Genomic DNA, 27,937 nt, shown 5'->3' with positions numbered 1-27,937 from the left:
AATCTGGTATATCCTTGCCTGTAAATATTTATACCCCCATTTTCCCCACTATCACAATGGCTAGAAATGATAGCATTAGGTAACAGTGAGCAATGCTGTACCTTGGTTGAAGTATATTGCTGAAATAAATTAGCAATCAAAACTTACGTGGCTTTTAAGTTTCCGCATTTTAGTTCTTCTAAATTTGGAATTTTCTTATTCACTGGAAGGAAAATTAATTGGGAAAGAACAAACTAATTGGAAAATTTCCCAGTATTAGTGCTCTGGTAAAAAAAAAAAATTTAAAGATTTTATTTATTTGACAGAGAAAGACACAGCAAGAGAGGGAACACAAGCAGGGGGAGTGGGAGAGGGAGAAGCAGGCTTCCCCCTGAGTAGGGAGTCCTTGTGGGGCTTGATCCCAGGATCCTGGGATCATGACCTAAGCCAAAGGCAGATGCCCAACAACTGAGCCACCCAAGCCCCCCAATGCTCTGGTAAAATCTATTCATCAATAGCAACCACTTGTAGCTTGAGAGTTTGAAGCACAAAACCTGACCCCTGGCAATGGCTTGTGTTTAGAGCACCATCCAAGTTCACTGCAGGGGCTGGTTGGGCTGTGGTCCTGGCTCTTCCTGTGGAAGCTCACGCTGCTAACACCAGTGCTGACTCTGGGCTCCACCGCCTTTTTAATGGCACTTACCCAGCCCACACTGTTCCTGCCTGTGTGTCCGAACCTCTTTCCCTGTCTCACTGAACTGTGCTTTGCATCTGTTGTTAATTCTAGTGAAGCCCAGTGTGACCACACAATCTACAGCTAGGCCTCTCACACTCTTTTGTGGTACCCCATCTGTGTAAACACGTTTCCCACAAACTACAGTTATTTTGCTCATTATTTGTGTTTCATTTTGCAATACCTGTCTTCCATATTTAAGTCCCATGAAAGCAGTACTTAGATGTGTGCATACATACCCACTGTGTATGTACCATGCTTGGCTGTTGCTGTTTCTCTAGCTACTAGCTTTGGCTTTTTTTCTCTCTCTCTCTATGTGTGTGTGTGTGTTTTAAGATTTTATTTACTTAAGAGAGAGAAAGAAAGCATGGAGGAGCAGAGTGAGGGGCAGAGGGAGAAGCAGACTCCCTGCTGAGCAGGGAGCCAGATGCAGTGATCAGTCCTGAGTCTCCAGGATCATGACCTGAGCTGAAGGCAGACGCTTAACCAACTGAGCCACCCAGATGCCCCACCTCTCTGCTTTTGGAAAACCTCAAGAAGGGCACTTATAGTAATTACTCTCATGTGGCCAGGTCCAGGACCTGCTATGGTTATTAGGCCATGCCCTCAAGATATCCAAGGGTTGATAGGCCTTTGCGAACCCATGGTTCTTGTACTCTCAGGCTAGAGGAGCACCCGAACCCTTTCCACCTTGCCAACCCAGGGCCGAGGAAAGGTCTTTTTGTGGAGGATGTGGGTACAGAAAGCCATGCCTGCAACACGGTCGCAAGGCTGTGGACCCACCCCACCCACCCATAGCCATATCTGCCCCATATCTGGAGCCAAGTGGCCCTCCAGAATGTGTCCATGAAGGAGGAAGCTGAGTGCAGTAGGGAGGCATGTGTGCCCCAGAGCTACAGTGCCTGGATCAGGTTCTCAGACCATGCATGTTACCAGCTGTTTAATTTCTGAAATGCTTTTAAACCTCTCTGTTCAACTTTTAAGTGGGGATGAGACAGTCTCACAGAATTGTGAGGATTAGATGAGTTATTACATGCAGAGTGCTTACAACAGTACCCGGCCTGCGGGACATCTTCAAATGTTAACTGTTGTCACTGACGACTGGGGATACAGCTCTCTTCTATTCCACAGCCTGAACTATGGTTTCTGGGACCAGGTAGGTTTGGATGCTTATTGTGGGCAGGACCAGACTGGCCATACAAAGATAAAAACGCTTAGAAGCACTACTTTTGGCCATGTCTTAAGAGATAACCAGGTAACACAAATGCAGCTTGTACCTCTTAGAATACTGTGTACTTTTCTCATTTATTTTCAGAAAGAAACACTGATGGGCCATTCTATGGCAACAATTTTTAAGAACAGTGATGAGCCATAGACAGGGTAACACACAGGCTGAGGAGGAACATGCCCGAGTGACCAAATCCTGGCACTGGCAGAGAATGGTCATTAGCGTCACTGAGAAGTTCATGAGTGATCGAAACAAACCTTGTATTTTCTTTTTGCCTTCGCAAACTGGTATAAAAATACTAAAAGTAAAAATATTACCAAAAATATATTTAGCAGGAGTCAAGGAGGTGCCAGAAGCTGGGACTCCTCCCACTGTAGGCGGGAGTGTTTTATGTGTCCACATGGCCTTGCTAGCTAATCCAGTAAAGGGCAGAGGAGGGCAAAGTGCAAAGGGAAGAGGAATCAAGACAGCTGGAGAGTATGCACTTGGACTAAATTCATGTTCGAGGGAATTAAGTTGTTTTCTCAACCAAAGATGCATGCAGTAGGGTTGTTTTGTTCCAAGACTCTGAGGCTCAGGTACTATAACTGGGAAGCCCCAGTCCGCTGAGGGTCAAGGTGCCATTCTAAAAGCCATTGCTGAATATGGAGAAAGGCAATGTCTTGGGCAGACACTGGTGGCAGAGTGAGGCGAGATCAGGTGACGAGGGAGAACACAGGCGCCCAATCTATCAGCTGGAGATGGGAAGACTTGACAAGAGAGCATTAGAGGAATGTGAAAGGGGAGACTGCAGCAATTATTTTTCCCCCAAGAGCTGGCAGTTTCGGGGGGCATTCACGGGAGCCCACAGCCAATGATGACTTTTAACAAGGTTTACGGTGCTAATCCTCTTCCCAAACCCTTCCCCTGGGCAGAGCGGAACTGCCACTGCCACTGAGTTTGACCATTGGGCAATTCCATGGTAGACCAGGAGAGCTCTGGTGCATCAGATGCGGGAAGTGGGTCTAGATCTGCTTCTCTGGCTCCTCTGTCTCTCTAGTCCTGTTGAGGGGGTGGGGAGACTGGCTCCTTCATGATCTTGTGACGGCATAGTCATGGGTGCGCTGGGAAGTCTGTGCACTGACTGGGCAGGGAGCAATCCCAGATTGAGGGCTTTTGGGCTGCATGGATTCTGGTGCAGGAACAGCTGCCGGTGCCATCCCCGGGATAAAGGAGGCTCTCAGGGGCACCTGGTCTCGGCTCTGGCTTGACTGCAGGCACAGGACCCGCGGCAGCAACTCTCATTAAACACAAACAAAATGAACATTGAACTCAGCTGAGCAGCATCCCACAGGGATTCAAGGGAAGAGGGTGATTGTTAGGGGCAGGTGGGTCACATGGTTGATCCCTACAGGTAGGGATCTATAGCAGCGAGCAGGTTTTCAAGTTTTTGTGGAATTGGGGGCTGCCGATGAACATGTGGGGGCCCAGTGTACAAAGAGCTCCAAGTCACCCCTCAAAATGCTGCTTCATCTGCAGCTTAGTAGGGGAGAAAGCATGAGCTGCTGCTGACCCCCTCACAGATGCCTGCCCACACTGGCAGCCTGTACTCGATGGAAGGTGAATTTAGAATTCCACCAGGAAAAAGACTGTCCTCTTCTGTAACTTGGAGTTGAGGTGCAGCATCTGTGGGGCCAGTGGGCTGCCCGACTTGATGGAGAGCACCTCCACGGACTGAGAACTTGCCACTTTTTCCCACAACGGTGGACTTGCTCTTCCATATTCATGATGTGGTGTGTTGTTCCAGTTTGCAGTAGTGCAGGCTCCCCGTCCTTTGTGGTGGGGGAAGGGGACAGTGCTACCAGGGGCTGTGTGTGTGTGAAGGCACACATGTTATTTTATCTCTGTGCTTTCTACTGAGAGCAGTGAAGGATCAAAGATGGAGAAGGAACTGTACCTGCAGGAACAGTATCGCTGCAAGTTTGGGGCATAGACAGTCCCCTGCCAGGGAACGTCACGATGCTGTTGACCATGTCTTGACCCATGGAATTACTCCACGGATAGCTCACCACTGTCAGAATGGGACAGTCTTTAAATAGAACACCCAGATGGAGGAGAGGAAATGCCCACTTCCAAATGCAAAAGGAGAAATTCAAAGCTGTTTGCTCTGTGAACACTTGAGACCTTCCGAAAATTGGATGGAAGAAGTGCAGGGACCAGGATGCAGCAGTTCATATTCTGGGGCCGAGAAATATATCCACTAGCACAGTGGACACAGAGGACTGCCAGCCAAGGGAAAGAGTGGGTCAGAGCCTTTAAGGACTAGCTTTGGGGCTCTAACTTGTGTCAGCTGCATGTTAGGAAATGGCAAATCACAGAAGTGGGGAGGGTCTAGAACACTGTGAAGTGGCTGGATTGTCACATCTGAAGCTGAGCAGGCCCCTGACGCTATGTGTGGGGTAAGGACAGTGCAGAGCAATTGGAGGTAATGTCTACACAACCTAGCCCCTACTTAAAGGTACCATCCCAGTGTCAGAGTAAAGGTGAGGCCCAAAGAAACTGGGTAACTCAAGAAGTTTGATCAACCTGTCTCCCAGAGGTCCTGGAGTTCTGAATGCTGGGTCTGGTTGCGATAACCAGAATCATGGACTGTGTGGGAGGCCAGATCACCACATTCCCCAAGGGCAAATGGGGTGATGATAAGTGACATGATGTTACCAGTTAGGAGGTGCTAAATCAAGAGGGACATACCATTCAAATGAGTTGTCCCAGAAGAAGAATATGGGTAAGCAGCCAGTGGACACTAAGTCAGGGAGATCTGAGAGGATGGTTTGAAGCAGAAGGTGGGAAACATAATTTGGGTAACTCTGGGGCCAATGCATGGTGACTGCACTTTCCCTACACTGAGAAAGTGGGTGGGTGAGAACAAAGGGTTCCACTGAAAGTAGAAACCCTTTTATATAAAAAAAGTGAGTGAAATGCTTATTGGCCATTTTTACTTTTTGTTCTTTTGCTTCTTCCCCTGGTCTTCTGCAATTTTATAATTTCTCTTAATAGTCAAAATGTAAATGAGATCATCTAATTTCTGTGTTGTTAATGAAGCTTCATTTTGGGTACAATATTTGATAATTCAGACTAATTAAACATTACTGTTATTCAACTGAGGCAGTTCTGAACTAGGAGGGCATGCCATTCTTAAATTCTCAAACCCACAGTACCGTGAAGGTTGACTCTCTGTAAATAAAAATTCCATCTTCACTGAAGTTTTCATGGCTATTCTCTGGAATGGATTCGCTTACATTCAATAATTAACACACTTGGTCTCAAAGTTCTGCCATATAAACTATAATCCTATCACTTTTCTCCAATATGATGTCTCTGATGCTGAATGAGGTTTGCAGTCTGGTTGAAAGCTTTCCCACATTTATTACATTTATAGGGCTTCTCTCCTGTGTGAATCCTCTGATGCTGAGTAAGGTGTGTGCTTCGAATAAAGGCTTTCCCGCAGATTTTACATTTGTAAGGTTTTTCTCTGGTGTGGATTCTCTTATGTTGAGTGAGGGCTGAATGGTCGCTGAAGGCTTTCTCACATATATTACACGTGTAAGGTTTTTCTCCAGTATGAATTCTCTGATGTTGGGCTAGGGCTGATTGGTCCCTGAAGGCTTTCTCACACAAACCACACCTGTAAGGTTTCTCTCCGGTATGAATTTTCCGATGTCGAGCGAAGGATGAATTATCCCTGAAAGCTTTCCCACATTCGCTACACTTATAAGGTTTCTCTCCAGTATGAATTCTCTGATGCTCTGTCAGGGAAGAGTTCACCCTGAAGGCCTTTCCACATTCGTTACATTCAAAGGGCTTCTCTCCAGTGTGAATTCTTTGATGCTGAAGAAAACTCGTACTCTGATTAAAGGCTTTTCCACATTCATTACATTTATAAGGTTTCTCTCCACTATGAATATTCTGGTGTTTGGTAAGGTGTGCCCTGCACACAAAGGCTTTGTCACATATGTTACATTTAAAAGGCTTCTCTCCAGTGTGAATTCTATGATGGTGGGCAAGGTGTATGTTTCGGATAAAAGCTTTCCCACATAAGTTGCATTCGAAAGGTTTCTCTCCGGTGTGAATTTTCTGATGGTAAGTGAGTGAGGAGCTCACAGAGAAGGCCTTGCCACATTCTTTACATTCGTACGGTTTCTCGCCAGTGTGAATTCTTTGGTGGTGGATAAGGTGTGTACTCTGGTGAAAGGCTTTCCCACATTCTCTACATTCATATCGCTTCTCTTTAATAACAGTTTTCCGATTTGCATTCAGTTTTTCAGTATGAACTTTCTGATGTTTATTAAGGGTTGAACTTTTAGTGAAGACTTTTCCACACTCACTACACTCAAAGGCTTTTTTGCTAGATTGAAATTCCTGACTCTGATCAAAAGATGAGCTCACAGTGCAGTGCTTCCCAGGTTCATCCCTGGCCTGGGCGTGGAGCACAGATGCAAGTACCTCCTGGCCTCCACGCTGCCATTCCAACTGGCAATCGTATTTCCAGTGGTTATCTCTAGTGAATCCTTCCTTTATCATCCACTGATCCAAGTCTTGATCAGGAATATCCGGCTTGGGAGGAGAGTTCTTACTCACAGGCATAGTCATCCAGTCTGAAAGACATCAAACATAAACATATGTTTTATCTAGTTAGGGTAAGAAGATGAGCCTGTTTATAATGCTGACAAAGAGGTTGTCATTTTGAAGGCATCTTGAAGGGAAGATAGGAAAGGAAAGGGTAAGAGAGGTGAGCAAAGGACGTAGCCGGAAGGGGTTGATTTAATGTCAGATGTATGAAGCAGGACAGCTTGGGAGCTTGAGTTCAGAAGTCACAGGCCTGGGATGGGAGATCCTGAGTACAATATTCATTTTCTTTGTGACTACAGATAAGTTATCTGACTTTCTAAGCCTCAAAAAGCCTACGTAGACCCTACTATGCTAATATATAAGAAAAAAAATGTACCTTGTCCGTTTTAATGGTACGGTGTTTGAAATAACCTACATGCAGCCTAAAGAAACCAGGGAAACTAGAGGTCAACACTTGGGAGAAAAGTCATTCAACTCCTATAACTAATAAAAGAAACATTCTTTTTTTTTTTTTTTTTTTAAGATTTTATTTATTTATTTGACAGAGAGAGATCACAAGTAGGCAGAGAGACAGGCGGGGGCGGGGGGAGCAGGCTCCGTGCTGATCAGAGAGCCCGATGTGGGGCCCGATCCCAGGACCCTGGGATCATGACCCAAGCCGAAAGCAGAGGCCTTAACCCACTGAGCCACCCAGGCGCCCCCATTTTTATGTTTGATACACTCATTCAGATGGGTAATAAAAAAGCCACAGTAAAGGCTGTGTAAAACACTCATATCTGCTAATAAAATTAGGACCTCCTACTACTAGTGAGGAAGTAAAGTCTTTAAATCCATATGAATAATATAACATCTATATGAGGAAAATGCACCATGAAGATGTGTATGTCAGGAGGGAATATTAGGAACAAAGCAGTAAATCTGCCTGGATATACCCAGTACACCTTAGAGGGTGAGGCCCCAACTGGGGAAAACGGTATACTAGTCACTAGAAATGGGACTCTGCTATTAGGATATGGGCTGTGGTCCCACTTATTATTTCACAGAATTATTTCTCTCCCCACAGACAAATTCTGCACTTACTCAATAATTGTCTCCCTTGGTTTCACGGCACAGGCATACCTCAGAGAGACTGCAGGTTTTGTTCCAGACTGCCGCAATACAGTGAATGTCGCCATAAAGTGAGTCAAATGAATTTTTTGGTTTCCCAGTGCATGTAAAAGTTATGTTTAAACTATACTGTAGTCTTTCCAGTAGCACAGCATTAGCTCTAGAAAAACACTCTACATACCACAATTAAAAAGTACTTTATTGCTAAAAAGTGCTAACCAGCACGTGAGCTTTCAGCAAAATCTTTTTGCTAGGGGAGGGTCTTGCCTCAGTGTTGATGGCTGCTGAAGGCTGGGGTGGCTGTGACAATTTCTTAAAATAAGACAACAATGAAATTTGCTGCATCGATGGACTCTTGCCTTTCAGGAATGATTTCTCTGTAGCATGAGGTGTTAAAAGTTTGATAGCATTTTACCCACAGTACAACTCCTTTCAAGATTGCAGTCAATCTCTCAAACTCTGCCTCACCTTTATCAACTAACTTTATGCCCTATTCTAAATACTGTGTTGTCATGTCAGCAACCTTCACGGCATCCTCTTTGGTAGATTCCATGCCAAGAAACCACTCTTTTTGCTCATCTGTAGGAAGCAACTCCTCATCCATTCAAGTTGTCTTGAGGAGCTTGCAGCAATTCAGTCCCATCCTCAGGCTCCACGTCTAATGCTAGTTCTCTTGCTCTTTCTACCACATCTGCAGTGACTTCCTCCGCTGAAGTCTTGCACCCCTCCAAGTCACCCATGAACCTTGGAATCAATTTCCAAACTCCTACCAATATTGATTTTTTTGACCTCTGACCATAAATTATGAATGTTCTCAATGGTATCTAGAATAGTGAATCCTTTCCAGAAGTTTTCAGTTTTATTGCCAGAATTACCAAAATGTGACACAGACATGAAGTGAACCAACACTGCAGGAAAATTGGCATCAATGGATCTGCTTGAAGCAGGGTTGCCAAAACCCTTCAATTTGTTAAGAAATGCATAGCTGCACAGCACAACAGAATGAGGTAGGTCTGTATTAACAAGCAGAGTTCTGGACTGCATACTAGTTTTTCCTATGTATTTGTGATTATCTGCCTTTTATGTTAAGTCTCTTTAAGACTTTGTACTAAGAAATGAATGATAAAAGCTAGATACTACTTTGCAATGATGCAAAGATTCCTGGAAACTCCTATCAAGAACAAGCCTCCTCATTACTTTTTTCCTACACACTCCAGAAAATCTACAAAGAGCTATAATCAACAAAACAAACTAAACTAACCTCTTTACTTATCTGGAAAAGAAAGTTAAACAGGTGCATTTTAAAGCTAAAATCCTGGTGAGCTCAGACTAATGTTGCTCAAAACAAAAATGGTCAGTTAAATGCTAGGATTGCCAAATGTTAACACCTTAAGGGCTGACTCTCATTTCTGGACCTGATAAAGTAAGCTGTGGCAGACATTCCTGTAGAAAACAACTGGAAAATCTTAATTGATAAACAAATTTCTATCTAAAGGCATCAGATGTCACTCAAGGCCAACCTGATAGTTCAATATTTGGGAGAAAAGGGAAATACAGAAAGGTAATCCCAATACTTACTGGTTTTTTCCCTTATAGAATTTGCTGAATTCTAAAACCTCTCAGGACAAGAGGCCAAAGCTAAGCAGAATTTCAAAATTTTCTAATCTTAAGAAAATATGGAGCCAAAATCTGAGATCAGGATTTTCCAAAGAAGGGGTTAGTGGTCACAGTAAACATGTAAAGCTCTCAATATGCACTCCTGGAGAGCTACAACCTAGTAGCAAGGGCAAAGAAGAGATAGGCAAAGCTTTATATAAACACCACAGCCCAATCTCCATCTAACACGTCCCTGGTTGGATTAAGTTGGTTCCCTTACGCTCATTGTCTGCCAGAAAAAAAGGCAATGTTCTCTGGAGGAATATAACATCACTCAAGGCCTCTTCACTTCTTCAAATACAATATCAAAGATTCAATCAAAATGTACCAGAGTAGTAAGAAATTAAATCAAGAGAAAAAACAGATAATACATGAAGACCCACAGAATTCAGACATCTAAGTTATCAGACATGGGTTTTGAGATAACTGTGATTAATGTGTTCAATTATACAGATAAGAATGAGAATTTCAACAGGAGATTGACCAATGACTCAAATGAAAATTCTACAAAAGAATATAATAATTGAAATTAAGAACTGAACAGATAGATTTAATAGTATATTAGACATAGTAGAAGGGAGCAATAGTGCAATGGAAAAATACATAAGCAGAAAACATCTACAGTAAAAGTTGCTGAAGAAAGTTAAAAAAGAAACCTACAAGTCATGATGAAGAGACTGAACACATGTGTGACAAGTTCTGGAATGGGAGAAGGAAACAAATGGGGCAAAAATACTATTTGAAACACACAAAGGCTGAAAAATGAATTTGAGAAGCACCAGAGATTCCAAGCAGGATAAATACATAGAAAATTCAACTAAGCACAAAACGACTGGTTTTATCTTGTTTAATCTTGACAAGTTTAATCTTGACAGTTGTTTGAGAGGAAAACAAATGCGTTACTTTTAAAGAATTAAAAAAAAAAAAGGGTGGCTCAGTTGTTAAGGATCTGACTTCCGCTCAGATCATGATCCTGGGGTCCTGGGATGGAGCCCTGCATCGGGCTCTCTGCTCTGTGGGAAGCCTATTTCTTCCTCTCTCACTCCCCCTGCTGAGTTCCCTCTCACTCTGTCTCTCTCTGTCAAATAAATAAATGAAATCTTAAAAAATTAAATTAAAAAAAAAAAAAAGAGGGAAGAAAAAAGGTAAGACTGGCAGCCATCTTTTCAACAAAAACAGTGGAAGCCAGAAGACAATGAACCAACATCAGGAAGTGTTGAAAAAACATAACTGCCAAATAATTCAATAGAAAGAAAATATCCTTAAAAAGTGAATATGAAATGGGTATTTCTATACAAATAAAAACAGAGACTGTGTCACCAGCAGACCCATATTAAAAACAAAACAAAACACAGTAAGAAGCATGTTCTAGGCATAAGAAAATCCCAGGTGGAAACATGGAAATGTAAGAAGGAATGAAAAGCAATAGAAAAGTAAATATGTGAATACACGTAAGTATTATTGCACACAATAATTATGTCTTGAGAGGTTGAAAATATATATGTAATTAAATACACTTAGCAGGGGTACCTGTATGGCTCAGGGGGTTAAGCCCCTACCTTCGGCTCAGGCATAGTCTTGGGGTCCTGGGATTTAGCCCCTCATCGGGCTCTCTGCTCAGCAGGGAGCCTGCTTCTCCCTCTCTCTCTGCCTGCCTCTCTGCCTATTTGTGATCTCTGTCACAAACAAACAAAAACTAAGATTGTAAGACTGGATTTAAAAATCCAACTAAATGCTTATTAGAAGAGAAATACCAAAACATAGGTATAGAAATATAGAAAATAAAAAGGATTTATGAAGCAAGCAGTAACCATAAGAAAGCTGGTATATAAAATCAGACAAATCTTACAATATTAGAAAAAATAGACTTTCAGATATTTCACATTGACAGAAGGGACTCTCCAGGAACATATAACAAATCTACATTTGTGCATAAACTTCACAATGTATAAAGTAGAAACTGAGAAAATGAAAAACAAAAACAGAGAAATCTTTATAATCCTAGCAATCTGTGTTCACACACCACTCTCAATAACTCAGAAATCAAACCTTTAAGAATGGAGATGCTCTCAATAATCTGATAAACAAATCTGACTCAAAATAGACTTGAAAACAGTATACCCAACAATGACAGAGCACATATTATTAGTACATAGAGAACGTCTACCAAAACTGACCTTATATTGGCTGTAAATGAATACATTTCACAGGAATGAGAATACTCAAGAGTATGTTCTCTGAACGCAATGGAATTAAGCTGGAAATGAACACCAAAATACCAAAAAGATACTTGAAAAACCCAGATATTTCTAAATTAAGCAATACATTTCTAAATAACTGATAGATGAAAGAAAAAAAAATCACAATTAGAATTTAAATGATAATAAAAATATTTATTACATCTAATAAATGAAACTGATAGGATGCAGCTACAGTCATGTGTACATCTCAAGAAATTAGAAAAATAGCAAATGAAATAAAAAGGAAAAATAAAAGGAAAGATAAAAAAATTAAAAAGACAATAAAAATAAAAAAGACAAAATAAAACAAAATAGACAAATCAATAACTTAATAAAAATTGAGACTTCTAGCAACACTAATCAAAAAAAGAAGGCACACAATAATTATGTGTGTGCCTTACTAATTACTAATGATCACTAATCACTAATTGTCAATAATGATTACTAATGTTACTAATTGACTGCTAATATCAATTACTAATATCAACAATTATTAATATCAATAATGATAAAGACGACATCAGGACAGATTCCACAGAGACTTATAAGATAATAACTTAATGACGAAACTTTATGTCAATATGCTTGGGCACTTAGAGCAAGGCTCAAATTCCTAGAAAGGTACAAAAAAGAAACAGAAAATTTGAATGGTCTTACATCTAATAAATAAATTGAATCTTCATTTTAAAATGTTCTTCTCACAGAGGTGCCTGGGGTGCCTCAGTAGGTTAACTGGCTGGCTTTTGATTTTGGCTCAGGTCATGATCTCAGGGTCCTAGGATCAAGTCCCATGTCAGGCTTTGTGCTCAGTGGGGAGTCTGCTTGAGGATTCTCTCTCTATCCCTCTCCTTTTATCCCTCCCCCAACTTGTGATCATACTCTCTGCCCGCTCTCTCTCATTCAGATAAATAAATCTTTAAAAAATAAATAAATAAAAACCTCTCACTGCGAGACTGCCAGGCAGAGATGGCGTCAGTACTGAATTTATATGAACATTTAAGGGAGAAATAACACCAATTTTACACAAGCTCTTTCAAAGAACTGACGAGAACAAATATTTCTGATTGGTTTTATGAAGTTAGCACAACCTGCCAGAATATGATGAAGACAATTAAAAAAAAAAATTCACAGACCACTTTTTCTCATCAAAACAGATGCAAAGTTCCTAAAAGAAATATTCAGCAAACCTATCAATAAGAAAAGATCAGACAACTATATAGAAAATAAAAGAAAGACTTATAGGTACTTTACAAAAGAGAATATTAGGAGCACATAAGTGCTGCCGTTGGTTAGGTGTCCGACTCTTAGTGTTGGCTCAGGTCATGATCTTGGGGTTGTGAGATAAAGCCCAGAGTTGAGCCCCACGCTCAGCGGGGAAGTCTGCTTAAGATTCTCTCTCCCTCTCCCTCTGCCCCTCCCACTTGTGCTCTCTCTCTCTTTACAGTAAATAAGTGTTTTCCAAAAGAGGAGGATATTAGATTAAAAATAGAGATGATCAATTTCATCAGTCATAAGTTGAACCATAAATCCTCTAGAATGGTGGAAAAAAAATTTAAATGGTAATACTAGGTCTATAGAGAATACGGAACCCTCGCATACTGCTGGTCTACCCACTTTGGAAAACTACTTGGCCGTGTCGACTAAAGTTTGCATACTCATGAACATAGTACTCATAACTACATACCCAAGAGAAATGTACATTTATATTCTCTAAAAGCCATACAGGCATATTCAAAGCAGTACACTTCATAATAGCTCCAAGCTAGAAATGAATCAAATGTCTAACAACAGTAGAAAGCAGAAATGTTGGTAGGTTTACAGAGTGAAATATTGTACACCAGTGAGAATGATCCAACTGTTGCCATACGTGCATGAATCTCAAACATACTGTATGATTCCATTTATACAAACTTTGAAAACAGGCAAAACAAGCCTATGGTCAGGGTAGTAGTTATCTTTAGAACAAAAGAAATAGAGGGGATGTGAAGTTTCTGATGTGCTGGTAACATTCTTCTTGTTACACGTGCCAGTTATACAGTATTTACACAGCAAAAATGTGTTGAGTTTTACACTTATAATTTGTGTATTTTCCTGGGTTAGTATTACTATAAAATATTTTTACTTAAAAAAAATCTAGCAGAAGGCTTTCAAAAGGGATATACTATGGCTCAACAAAAATAACCAAATGCTGGCTTTCTTTTCTAGCAGCTGCTGGGTAGTTATATCTATTAAAGCCTTTTCTTGATTGTGGTCATAAAATCAAATCATGTACTTTAAAGAGAATATTTGTCTTCTGAATATTTAGTGTTTCAGGAGAATACTCATGTAATTAAGAGGGGAGTCAAGTGCATCCAGTTTTCCCACATTGAAGATGAACTGAAGTTAGGAGAGACTGGACCCCTGCTGAAGATCTGAGCACAAGGAATTTGCACTCCCCGGGGCCCCCAGGTCACTTCAGAGTGGGCTGAATTAAGAAGCAATACCCCTAGCTGCATTGTCCCATGTTACAAAAAACAAAGTATGGTCTTAAACTATATAACTCCAGGGTTTCATACAAGGCATGCAAGTGGTATGATCAAAACCCATTTACAATGTACTCAAAAGGTCATCCCCAGGAAGGGATCAGAAACTAACCTGATTTACTTCCAAATTACCTAGAGTTTCAGGAACTGGCACCATCAGGTACCTCTGGAAGTGGGGAATGGATAATGGAGCATTGCTTTAAGGTTAGTTTACAAAGCTACTAGGCCCCCACGTTCCTTCCCCCAGTCCGAGGAGCCTGGGGACTCCCCTCTCCCAACTTGGCAGAAGTCCCAGCCTTTCCTCTTGGAGGGAGTAAATCGAAGGTACTCTGGACTGAAGCCGGTGGCAGGAGGTGAAACACTCAAGCCCCACTTACCCACTAAGAGTTTCCAGAAAGAACCTTGATCCTCCCACCGTTTACCTGGGCAGACAATCAGGGACTACCGGATACAGGAGGAAAGCTTCTAACAGGAAAGCGATACCAAAATAATCAAAGAGAAAAATTTGAGAACACAGAGCTTATGAAGAGAGAGAAAAATGTTTTTAAAAAACCATTATCTTTAGAGGTAAAATATTTTAGCCATAAAATGTGAATACTAGCATATAAATAAAGCAATATCCAGAGGAACAAGAGTTCTTGGAAATTAAAAATGATGGCAGAATTGGAAAACTCTGAGAATTCCCACTGTAAAACAATTAGAAAACCAGAGCGGTGGGAAGAGAGAGAGAGAGAGAAAGAAACAACTTTTTAGGCAATGGACAAATGACAGGGGAAGATGGAGATCCCTGGAAGAAAGCAAACAGACAAGGGAAGGCCAAGGGATTTAGCCCCGGGGACAGTGTCCAGGTCCCAGCACAGGGACCAAAACAGCCCAGAAGGCTCAGTGAACTGAAGTGACAGAGCCCAGGATTCAGGGAGGTTGTGGCAGCTAACATTTGTGGCCCACTGAAAAGAAGCTGTGGAAACTGAATCTGCAGTTTAATACCTTCCCATGGAGAAAACTCCTGGCCCAGAAAACTTCACTGGGTTGACCAAGCGTTTAAGGAAGAAGAAATAACACCAATTCTGTACAGATTTTCCCAAAAAATAATAGGGAAGGGGAAATGTCCAAATTCATTTTATAAGGCTAACATTACCCTGATATCAAAAACAAAAATATTACGAGGAACAGATCAGACTAATTTATCATGACTACAGATGTAAAAATTTAATCCAGCAATATTTTGAAAACAAGAAATGAAAACCAAGTTGGGGTTTTCCAGGAAGGCAAATTTGATTTGACATTTTAAAACCAATCAATGTAACTGATAAACATAGCAGCATCTTCAGGATTTGGAAAAGCATTTGTGAAAAATGCCATATCCAGTCATGATAAAACTCTCATCAGATGAGTCAACTTCTTCAAACTGACATCAGGAGGATGTCTGTCTGCAAAATAATCCAGTGACAGACTCAATCGTGAAAGATAGAGTGATTTCCCCCGAGAGAGGGAATAAGGAGGAGTGGCCCCTTGCAGAGCTGCTGCTAAGGTGCTGGAGTCCAACCCAGCACAGTAAGGGGCACCTGGCTCCTGCGTCCCCTGAAAAGAGTGTCCCAGTTTCAACACACAACTACTGCACAACCTGGGATTCCTGCTTCTAGGCACGTACCTTGGTGAGCACAGATGTGTACAAAGAGCATATGAACTAAAATACAGCCACATGAAGAAGACTTGTACCAGACTGTTCATAGCAGCTTTAGCCAAAACCTGAAAATAGCCAAAATGCTCATTAACGATGACTGAACAGAGCTATCACCATATGACAGGGTGCTAACTCAGCAACAGCAAAGAATTTCTGACACGTGAAACAACAAGGAGGAGCGTCAGAGATACTGTGCTAAGTGACAGAAGTCAGACACAGAAGGCTATGTGTCCATTCCTGTGAAATCCTGGCAGATTAGGGTTGCCTGGGTTATGGATGGGGAAGGGGATTCACTACAAGAGGTCAGAGGGAACTCTTAGGGAGAGCAAAAACGTCATTATTTGGAAGCAACTATATCAAATAATCAGCTAAAGGAAGAGAAAAGGGACTATCTCTCCAGGGGGGAGAATGGGGAAAAGGGGGGACAAAGGGGCCACTCGTTTTTTATATTCAACACTGTAGTTCCATGAAATACATGTATTACTGTGATAAAACTTAATTATTAAAAATAAGAACAGGTACGTGGCTCAGTGGGTGAAAGCCTCTGCCTTCGGCTCAGGTCATGATCTCAGGGTCCTGGGATCGAGCCCCACATCAGACTCTCTGCTCAGCGGGAGCCTGCTTTCCCCTCTCTCTCTGCCTGCCTCTCTGCCTACTTGTGATCTCTGTCTGTCAAATAAATTAAAAATCTTTAAAAAAAATTAAAAATTAAAAAAAAAAGAATTTCTGTTAGTAAAGAAGAGAAACTATAGGGTGACACACATATTAACTGATAAAATACTGGGTTCCTATTATATACATATATATATACACCATATATATATATATATATATATATATATATATATATATATTACTGTATAAAATCCTGGATTCCTGAAGACATACGACTTTTTACAAATGAGTAAGAAAAAGATAAAACTATAATAGAAAAACAGGCAAAGAATAGGAACATGTAAGTCACAGAACACAAATTAGCAACACACAAAACGATGTCCAATTTCACTAGGAAACAAGGAAATGTAATTTCTAACCACAGGGAGATACCATTTCACAGGAGTGGGACTGGGACAAAAAGTCTAACAGTTCCCAATTTTGGCAAGAGTATCAAGTAACAGGAACTTGCGTCAACTATCAGTATAATGTGAAACAACTAATTTAATCAGTAATCTGGGAAAATCTAGCAGAGTTGACGAAGCATATACCCTTAAACCCAGTGTCTCCACACCTAAAGACTCCCGAAGAATGCCCATGCGTATGAGGAAATGCATATAAGAATATTCGGTCAGCATTATTCTATACAGCAACGTCCAGAAACGACCTACAGGTCTACCAGCCACAGAATGGAGAAGCTGATGTATCACCGCTTAGGGGGTATCGAAGGGCAGAGCTACACATCTTAGCAAGGCTTGAAAAGTACAGCCTGTGGAAAGATATCTGCTGTACAATACATGGATCAAACGTTAAAGCACGCAAAGCTGATTGTGACTGCTCAGAGCCAGAGATACATGTGGAAAGACCATGATGAGGAACAGGGCTGCTGGTGATAAGCTAGTGGCTCTGGAGGTTATTGAGAGGTGGAAGGGGCAGTGATGCGGGGCACATCAGACTCCATGGGTGCCCCTCCGTTTTGTTACTTTGGCTGGACAGTGGGGGTAGGGGTGCTGTTTCCTTACTCTTCAGACTATCAAAAAATACCACTGATTCTTGTTTGTATACAGAACATACAGACATCAAAATATGTTCATTTTAAAATAAATCAAGGAAATGACCACAAGTGTCGAAGTAAAATTACAGCCTGTAAGAGATATAATTAAGAGCTGAATCTCCGAAAAAAATTCCCAACCAATTTAAGAGGGAGAAAGGAAAAAAAAAAAAAAGCAGATAAAGTTGGAAATGGGGAAGAAGACACAATATAAAGTGTTAAAGTTTTACATGAATGCTTTGCCCAGTTGTGAACGAATATACTTCATGGCTAAAAAAAAAAAAAAAACAACAACCAAAAACCCAAAAAATAAAAAAACAAAAACAAAAACAAAAAACAACCAAAACCAAACAAACAAAAAACAAAAAACCCCCACCAACAGTTTAAAGCTAATTGGTAAAATGTATAACCAATGTAACAGAAAGAAACCTCAAAGGATTAATAAATACGGAAGAACTATGAAAAGTTATTAGCACATGACCCAAATTAAGGGACCAAGTAGTTATCCATAGGTTCACTGAGTAAACAATTTCTAGGTGACTGAAGCTCTTCTGGAGGAGAGGAGAGCATGAGTTTGAGGGTCAGATGGGTTTCAATGCTGGCTTCACCCCTATCCTGACTTGCCAGGAAACAGCAATGTTAAATCTGTCCAAATGAGTTAACCATGGGGAGGCCTGGTTTTCTGTAAGCTGGGTTGCCTCTCAGGTAACCTTGGACCTGCCTCACAGGTTGTAAGGACTGAATGGGGCAATTCACATAAATTCCCTTGGAAAACACCTAGCACGGTAGTAGTTCCCGGGTGCTCAAATGCCAACTCTCTTCTCCCTCTGCTAGTGCATGGCCCTGAGAAGAGAAAACCTATCAGAAGGACTTCTTCTCCCTACAACTGAAAATAAGTGTCTGTTCTAAATCAGGAGTCACTGGTGCAGCAATGGAGAAATTCTAGATGGCATTTTGAAGTCCTCATCAGTCATCATGAAGTGAAACAGAAATAAGAAAAAAAAAAAACTAAAAATGATCTAATGAATGCTTTAAGAATACTGACAGAGAGAGACAAGAGGGCAATAGATATTGGAAGTGACTACCATTTCTCTACAGCAGCAATTTCTGGCTAAGAAAACAGAAGATGGTTCTGTTCAAAAGTAAAAATAAATCTTCAATAGATAATGAGAGGAATAGCCACAAAACTTTATTGGGAAATATAAAGTAAGACTTCTTCCCATGCCTGATCAGTGCTAACCACTGGTCATCCCTCCAGAATCAGCTCAAGGTTTTGGGGTGACCAAAACCTTTTTCAGGAAGACGAAGTGCTGAACCCTGAGAGTCGGGAAAGGCACTGGGAAGGCCTGTAGTATGACCACCTGGTTTTTCAGGTCATTACCCACACGTGACTGTCAAATTGTTTCTAGGCACAAAACTCCTTCATCTTCATATTCCCCCCACCCAAGTACAGGAAAGAACTCATGGTAATGAGGAGTAATGGAAGAATAGAGGAGGTTATGCTCAAGTGCCAGGACAGCAGATAAGGTTCTTTTGCTTAATTCCTCCATGCCCCCCTTCTTTTGTCAGAACCTTGCTTGTATAGTACGGAATGAAATACTAAAAATGCCTTAGCTTAGGTATAACAGAACACACAAATTCAGAATGCTACCAGGTAAGTTAGAAGAGATTTCTTTGGAAAACTGAATTTTAGAGTTAAGACATTTAAATTCCAGAACAGATTGAGTCCTAGACATTCCACGTATAAATCCCTGCCTTTTTTGCTGGGTGAAAGATCAGTACCAAAAGGCTTTAAAAAATACTTCATAGCCTGCAAAATGCCAGCTCAAGCAGAAATGTCGTAATGCCTTGGATAAGGCAATATGCTCTCTTAGAAAATTTAGCACCAAAGGGAGGGGCACCCACCGGGCTCCTTGAGACAAGTAACAATCACTAAACTGTCACGTTCTCTATATGCTCGGGCTACAAGTCTATGCCACCTACCAGGTGCCAAAGAAGGGACCTGGCCAAGTGTAATCCTAGCCACACTCTCATGACACTTCCTGCATGGTGAGGTGCTGACAATAGGCAGAGAGTAATTAAATGTTGGCTGAATCTGTACACACACAGATGAACAAATACGAAGGTGGCTGAAGAAGCATGCAGGGTTTAGCTGGCACGGCTGCTCAGAAGGCACATGGTTAGCCGGCCCATCTCACCCTGCCGTGTGTGCAACCTGGCGAGGTTCCTCATCACTGAGAACCGCCAGCAGAGACCGTACTTTGAGATGCTAAACAAGGCATGGGGCAGGGGGAGCGGCCTAGGTTACACTGGAGGCCTTTTCCAAACTGAAGACTATTAATCAATACCAAATAGGGAGAAAATTCATGGATAGGAGGGCCCCCATGCACACAGGGACCAATGTGGCAACCAGATGCTGCAGTGAATGAGAAGGGCAAAGACAGTGTTCCTCAGTCTGGAGCATTTGTGGAGGCCCTCCTGGTGCCTCCCACATGCAGGGCTCTTACCAAGACAGAAGCTTCCTGACGTGTCCTCCAGCATCCATTCTTCTCCTTTTCCCAGTCGGGAAAACACATCTGACTGGGGTCCTAAGAGTCCTGTTTTTGGGGGGAAAAATTGACCACATCTTATTCATACCAGTGATAAAATCATTGCAAGGAAGAGACCTGGTCCTCGGGACTTCCTGGAAAAGGTGACCTGATAAGAAGGCCAGGGCACAGGTGAGTTCTTCAGAAGGAAGAACAGAAGCCTGGGGCCTGACACAGACCAGCTGTTCCCATGTCCTTCTCCCTGCTGACACAGGGAGAGGATTCAGCCCTGTCGCCTTTGAAGCATCTGCACTTAGACTCCAAAGGGGTTGCGTCCTCAGGACACCAGGGGTAGGCATGCAGCAGCCCTGATCAGCCCACTCCCAGCCCAGTCTTCTGTGTGGAACCAGTTTGAGAGTTTCTAAGGGTCCCTAAGGGATCCCCATGTGTGAAGCTCAGCCCTCGGAGGCCCCCACTTACCCAGTGAGACCAGGTTGCTGTAGTTCTCCAGCATCACATCCCTGTAAAGGGCCCTCTGAGTAGGGCTCAGCTGTGCCCACTCGTCCCGGGTGAAGAGCACGACCACGTCCTTGAAGGTCACTGATTCCTGTAACAGCAAACCCCATCCCTGGTGACCAGCGGTGACCCCCTCCCGTGGCTCTCCGGGAAGAGCTGAGCCTGGCAGGCCCAGGAGCCCGTTGAGAGGTGCAGGACAGTACAGAGTGGGCTGGAGTTCTACGACAAAGTAAGCATTTCCTCAGGGTGTCCCGGGGCTAAGCTTTTATCAGACTTTGCTTCCTGCCTTGAAGAAACACGTTGTGTGGAGAAGATAGGCTTCCTCAGCACTGAGACTTCATTCTTGCTGTTCATTTCGCCCCGAATGTTTTCTCCCATTTCCCTCAATATGCCCTCCTCCACCCCATGACCTAATCCTACCCAGACCTCAGCCTCCATAATTCCTCCTGGGCACAACCGTCCTCAACTCCCTTCTCAAGTGAGCAGGCCCAGCAAAGCACCATCCCACTTTACTGTGGGTTCTTGTTTACTTTCAGATTCCCCCCGCTCTGGACTGTTAACTCCAAGAAGCTAGGGACTGTGTCCCCATCTCTCGTCTTCCCAGCATGTCTTGGAGAACATGGCCCAGCACCTATTACTTGTTGCTGAGCAACTCCTTCCTGCTTGTCTTTGGCTGCTCACCTACTCACCTCCAACACATGAACACGGTTCCCACAGGAACAGTTATTCTGGACAATATGACCTTGTCCTCTCTGATCACAACTAGTGCCTTGCTTAGAAACTCTTGGCTGAGAAGCCAAGAGAGGTGGTGTTCCCTGAGAAGGAGTTAAGGAGAAGCCCAATGTCAACAAATAATATGTCAATATATCTACAAGAAGAATGTCAATCTATCTATCTATCTATCTATCTATCTTTATATCTTTATACAAGAGGAACGGGGTCAGGCCTCTAACTGAGATTGGATTAAGAGAAAAGCTCTTGGTTAGGGTAAAAAAAAAAACAAGCCCACCCTCTCCAAACCTCTACATTCAAAACTTTTAAGTCAATTTGGGGGGGGGCGGGGAACCCTGCAGCAACTCCCCACTCACCTGGACCATGGGTGGCAGGTGCCTGACAGCCATTCCTTCTCTGATAAGCCCTTTCAGAGACTGGCAAAATGGGACCAAGGCTAGAAACTTCTACACACCTGTTATGAGGAGAACTGGGTTAAAAGAGATCAGAGGACAGACAGTCCAGACTGAGGCAGTGAGCATTCCCATTCTAGGAGTCCCCCAGTACCCTGAAGCAGTAGATTCTTGGTTCCTATTTGTTCCCAATTCTCTCTCCTCTTTCTTTGGATAGTTTTGACGGCCTCCACTGTCAAGGGGATCCCTCCACATGAGGCCATTCCCAGCCCCACATTCTCTCCCAGCATCTAAGTCAAATCCTCCACATCTTCCCGTATCTTAAATACGTTGGGTTTTCCTTGCAGAAAGCACCCTTCCGCCCCAGATCTCGGGATTTCTACCCACCCCCTGGCCTTTACCCTGAAGTTACCTGACAGGTCTCAAGAGAAGTTTCCCCCCAGCCTGGAAGGAGAGTGGATGAAGTGGAGAAAGATGGTCTTCTTTCTCCTCCAAAGGCAAGCTACGAGGGCTGGGTCGTCACTGCCAAGGCCTCTCAGGCCAAGCCCTTCTCTGACCTCAGGCCTCTTCCCCTCCACCCAGTCTGGATGACAAAGAGCCAGAGTGGGCGAGAGGCAGTGTGTCTGGGCGGCGGGGAGTCTCCTTCATACAACCGCCCCTCCGGCCCTCTGCCGGGTCCTCGCGGAAGCTGCTGCCGCGACTGCGGCTGCGGCTGCCGGGCCTCGGCGAGGTCCGCAGACAGGGCTCCGTCACAGCCCGGAGCATCCACCTCTGGAGGCGTCCCCCGGCTCCCCGGAGTCGGCTCCTCCGAGACACACGCAGAGGCCTGGACCGCATCCTCCTCCACATGTGCTCGCACATTCGGACCCTAAAGCCAACAGCCTGAACCTGGCCGTCCTCCCCTTTCCTCTGTGGAATCAAAGCTCAGTCATATGTCCCGAGAAGTTTGGGGTATCGGATCAGCGTCCTCCGGCACGGACTACTACCCGTACCGAGTCGCCGTTCTTTCCCGCAGCCCTGCCCCCCAGGGCCCGACTACCCCACGGCCGATCCCGCTCTCCCGACGCGGCTCTGCCCGCCGTACCTGGTCACCACAGGATTGCCCTTGGAGGAGCCTCTGCCCGCGGCGAGAAACCGCAACCGCCACATCGCAGGCTGAACACAATGAGCTGGAGTCGGCAGTCCGGGTCGGAACTGCGCTTGCGCGTTGCCCCGGGAGCCGCGGAGCCGAGTACCCGCGAGTCCTAGAGCAGCAACACTTCGGCTTCCCAGACTCCACTTCCCAGAGGGCGAAGCGGCGGCCAGCGCCAGCCCCTGCGTGGGGCGGAGAAAGTGATATCGCGCGCCTGCGCAGACAGGGCCCAGCCTTCAAAACGACGCCCGGCAGCTTTGAGCGCTGAAACTACATTTCCCAGAGGCCACGGCAGGCTCTTTGGCGTTCCTCTTAGGGCAGCTAATTCTCCCGGCTCTAAGCAGCACGTGCGGGCTTTCGTTCCGTCCAAGTCAGGCTCGGCGTCCTCCTCAGTCCTGAAGTAACGCCCGGGAAAGCAGTGACCAGCGAGAAGTTGACGCGGTTAAAGTCGGTCCGTCGCCGCGGGGAGCGGATCGGAAGCGGTCCCGGAGGACGTAGTAAGAGGTGAGAAGCCGCAAAAGGCGCCTTCCTGAAGGAGCACTGCGCGGAGAAGACTTGAGAGGGCGGAGAACGCAAACCATTGTAGCGGTGTGGCCCGGGGGATCGGCGGGGGCGCGAGGCCGGGGTACGGGGCGGGCGGCGGGGACCAGGGTGGCGGCCTCGGGACCCGAGAGAAGCGCGGAGGAGATCGAGCGGACCTGGGGTTCGGCGGCTTGCCGAGGCAGGAAGGAGCCCAGAGGCGGTGGTGGGATTCCTTTACAGGGTGGCTTGTGGAGAATCCCACGCCGGGTGTTTAGTTGCCTTTGAACACATGTTCTCGCGAAGCTCAGGGAGGAAGGGGAGGTTTTAACTTTGTTGGCGGTGATTTTAGTAAAAAATGTGACCAGAGGTTTGTCAGGGGACTGTCGGTTTAGGAAGCGGTGCCAGTGACTTAGGTCCCACGACGGCGTTTTGTTTGGGGTTTTATGGGAGATTTCATCCTCTCGACAACTTTGGGAGAACGCGTGTGTCAGGCACTGTTCTGGGGGCTGGGGAGAGAGCCGTGGAACCTGCACTTAATGTCTCTTCGGAAACCTGTGAACCGGGGCGTGGGGGGGGGGGGGATGATGTTAAGTCGATTGGGGAAATCCTTTTCGAGGGGAGCACGTGAGCAGAGACTGGACTCTGGTGAGGGAGGAAACCGTGTGAATACGTGGGGCAAGAGCTGTCTAAGGGGAGGCGACGGGGAGGTCCCAAGACTGAAGTGTGTGTTTGGTGAGCCTGAGGCTTTGTGAGGCTGGAGGGACTGAAGAGGGCCCGGTGGGCAAGGGAGCGTTGCACGGGAGGTTCCAAGCGGACCGGGACCTTGCAGGCCATCGAAGACCTTTGAATTCGTTCCGTGTGTGATGGGCAACCAGCGAAGGAGTCTGCGCGAGTGACGTGGCTGAGCACATTTGGAAAGAATCGCTGGTCAGCTGCAAGGGAAGAAGAGACTCCGGTGGCACCCGGGCAATACAGGGAAGCCGGGTAGGATGCTGTTACAACAGTCCCAGGGGCGGACATACCGCCTTTGTGTGTGCACCGAATTTGTTTTGAGGGTCTAGTGATTCCAAGATAATTTTTCGGATGCCATGCTAAGGAGTCTGGGTGTTATTTTGTTTTCAAGTATATGAGGATGATAATATGTGTTTATGGAGCACTGTGTGTTGGGCACTTTTATGAGTACTTTACATGGGTATCTTCTGTAATCCCAAGCTGTGCAGTTTGCACTACTAACAATAAATGAAGCACCCACATGTTCAGTGTTTTGCTGGAGGTCTCATGTCTAGTAGCTCGAACCTGGTGTCTTGGCCCTGGGATAGAGAAGAGGTGCAGAGACTGTCCTCCTTACTTGTTGACCAGAATGACTGAGAACTGACATACAGGGACCTAAGGCGTGCAAACACTCCTGAAAAAATAGTGCAACCTCTGTATAGCTGACTCATTTCTCCAGCTGCTTCTTTTATAGGTTAATGTTTCACCAAGTTTTGAGTTATTGCATTATCTTAGGCTTCAGTAGGTTTCATATTTCCTCTTCTCCTTGTCCTGTGCCTTCCTTCTGACCCTTTATTTTGCTCTTGTTTTTTCATTTTCATCTACTTTCTATCCATCTCTTATCTCTGCCTCCTCTAGAAAAAATTTTGTGAAGGCAGAGAAGGAAACTAGGTGTAAGGGACAAATATTAAAGATCTAAGTTTCTGAGGATAAGGTTGTTTCATTCCCTCCGTCTTTGTCCAGCCCTTAAGAGTTAGAGCATAGAGGTCACATAGCCCAAAGAGACTGACCTGCCCAAGGGACCCAGTTCCATAGGGAGCCTCTTTCATTGCCACGCACAGACGTGTGACGTGTTCTGTACCCATCACTTTTTGATTCCCACCTCTCCTGCTGAAGAATTTCCTTCCTTCGAAAAAGGTTCCTATAGCTTCTGCCTCTGCCCCAGTCCGGTTTTCCCACTTTGAGCTGCCTGTCTCCTCCATGCTGTACCTTCCACTCTCCCACATCTTTCCTTTCAGCCGTCAGGCAAACACACTCTCGTCAGACTATTGGCCACATCAACACCTTGCTCAAACCTCCTTTTCTTTGCCTACCTCCACTTTAGAGGCTGGAAGTGTATTTAGTTTCTCAGCCTCCTTTGCTGCTGGCCTCCATGTAACACAGCTGTGGTCAATGAGATATAAGCGGAAGTCCTCTGAGCAATTTCTGGGACAACCTCTTTTGATAAAAGGCACAGATGTTGCTGGTGCTTCCCACCCTCCTTCTTCCTGCCTTGAATCGGATACTTTACCTGAAGCAGAACAGCCATCATGTGACCATGATGGAAAAGCTATCAAACTAAAGATATTGAATTTTGCTTTGAAACAATACCACCCACCTCCAGATTTGTTAAGAGGGGAGAAAAAAAATCCCTGCTTGCTTGTAAGCCTTGTTAACTGGGCTTTCCAGTATTTGTAGCCATAAAGCTCTTCTGATAGATATACCCGCTCTCAATGCCAGTCTCCCTCTAGTTATCTTTCTCTGTGTCTCCTTCCTCAGGCAAGCTAATGAGTCCTTCTACTCATTCTTCAACCTACTAATATTTAGCAAAGGCTTTCGGTAACCAAAACCAAAGGCCATTTTAAATTTTTATCTCACTTTAACCCTCCATGGCATATGAAAGTATTAACTATTCTTACCTTAGGTGAAATTCTTTCACTTCTGTGCTACCATCTTCTAATTTTTCCTTCTGTTTTTTCATTTTCCTTCTGGTTGCTGTTTCCTGTCAGCTCCTACTGGTTCCACTTCCTCTACCTCCCCCATTCAATGAGAGTACTCTCAGAGCACCCTTCATAATTGTCCTGCCAGTTATTCTAGTGTCTGTCAGGAATCTTCACTAGGATACCCACAGACTCATTAAAATGCCCCCAAACTGAACTTACCATGTCCCCACAAAAATCTGTCAACTTTGTGTGTTCTTAATTATGGTACTCCATCCATCCAAGTAAATTCAAGTTCCTACATTTAATCAATTACCACATTATCTAGATTCTGCCTCATTATTGCTTGAATTCTTCCTTTCCCATCCCAGGCCAGTTTTTAGTTGAGCCCTTAAAAAGCAACGAATAGGGGCACCTGGGTGTCTCAGTGGGTTAAGCCTGTGCCTTCGGCTCAGGTCATGATCCCAGGGTCCTGAGATCAAGCCCCACATTGGGGGGGTGGTCATGAAGAGATCCAGAGCTGAAAGAGTTAAATTGTGTGGAGCTTCTGCTAACTTGCTTTTCTCTGACTGCTCTGCTGCTTTGCCGGTTGAACCTTGAGAAGTAGGAACATGGCCTTCCCCTTGTGTTCCCCTCCATTCCCCCGAGGCCCCACATCGGGGCATCTTAAGCACGTTTCCTGCTTAAGAAATGTCCTTGAGGGTGCCTGGGTGGCTCAGTGGGTTAAGCCGCTGCCTTCGGCTCAGGTCATGATCTCGGGGTCCTGGGATCGAGTCCCGCATCCCGCATCGGGCTCTCTGCTCAGCAGGGATCCTGCTTCCCTCTCTCTCTCTCTGCCTGCCTCTCTATCTACTTGTGATTTCTCTCTGTCAAATAAATAAAATCTTTAAAAAAAAAAAAAAAAAGAAAGAAAGAAATGTCTTGAATTATGCTTGTGGTTAACAAAGAAGAGAACTGTTTTGTCCTAGTTTCACAGTTGCCTGACCCCAGCTGCACCCGGACGATAAGATATGGCTAACTGAAAAATGTAAACTGTGCAGAGCATACCAGGAACTGTAACTGTGTAAAGAGGTCACTGTGATTGTGGCTTTGTGCCAAGCCTTTGTCTAAAAAATGTATAAAAACCATATGCTCCCCTTGATCAGGGCTCTCAGCCTCTGCCTGATCTTCGGGTATGCTGCAGAGCCCCAGCATGCTGGAACAATAAAGCCCGTGCTGTTGCAGAAAGAGCTGCCTTAGTGTTGTTTCTCTGCACCTCCCTAGGTTGAGGTCTTCTTGACCCTAACAGTCACTGCTCAGCAGGGAGCCTGCTTCCCCCTCTCTCTCTGCCTGCCTTTCTGCCTACTTGTGATCTTTCTTTCTGTCAAATAAATAAATAAAATCTTTTTTAAAAAGCAAAGAATATATCTTACCCATTTTGATCTTCTAATCATGTCTGTCACATACTTAGCACTTTTTAAGTATGTATGAAATCAATGAAATTTATTTCATTTAAATCTAATGTCATCACTGGAGATCTATAAAACCTATGATTGTTTTGAGTTGCAAAGATTTTGTTACTATGTCACATTTTCATGTCCATTAGTGTCTAGCTTTTTCTCCTTCTCACTTTGACACAGAGTATGGTACAAAGATACATGTTTGAATCCTATGTACTTAGAGACTATATTTAAGTTAACACTGTTTTCTAAATAATTAGCTTGCTTAACAGTAGTTTAATGACTATTAATTGAGAACTCAAAATAGCATGCTATTGCATTATGATCCGTACAATTGTTTCATCACCCGGTAGCAACCAGTTTATGATTTATGGGAGAAAATAACAGCATGGGAGAGGGGAGAGGAACATGGATGGATAATAATAGGATTTGGTAGAGGTAGAGAATTTTGACCCAAAACATCCAAGGAAACCAGATGGTGGAATAGAAGCATCTAGATAACACATATAACATGGTAAAAGATC

General features: G+C 44.0%; 1 protein-coding gene across 2 annotated transcripts; it reads right to left on the bottom strand.

Annotated features, from left to right (window-relative positions):
* Positions 1-286: 286 nt before the first annotated feature.
* Positions 287-22,988, bottom strand: ZNF454 (zinc finger protein 454). Of its 2 annotated transcripts, XM_059175879.1 has the most exons (6): positions 22,715-22,988; positions 22,043-22,213; positions 21,595-21,692; positions 20,471-20,597; positions 19,970-20,059; positions 287-6,574 (listed from the first exon to the last, which is right to left on the bottom strand). In XM_059175879.1, exons 3-6 carry the CDS (start codon positions 21,625-21,627, stop codon positions 5,274-5,276), a joined length of 1,551 nt encoding a protein of 516 aa, XP_059031862.1. In that variant the 5' UTR covers positions 21,628-21,692; positions 22,043-22,213; positions 22,715-22,988; the 3' UTR covers positions 287-5,273. The 2 variants fall into 2 exon arrangements, with proteins under 2 accessions (XP_059031862.1, XP_059031861.1); XM_059175878.1 differs by lacking the exon at positions 22,043-22,213.
* Positions 22,989-27,937: the final 4,949 nt, after the last annotated feature.

This window comes from Mustela lutreola, chromosome 5 (genome assembly GCF_030435805.1).
Source record: "Mustela lutreola isolate mMusLut2 chromosome 5, mMusLut2.pri, whole genome shotgun sequence".
NCBI lineage: Eukaryota > Metazoa > Chordata > Mammalia > Carnivora > Mustelidae > Mustela > Mustela lutreola.
This window is presented reverse-complemented; position numbering and strand designations above follow the sequence as displayed.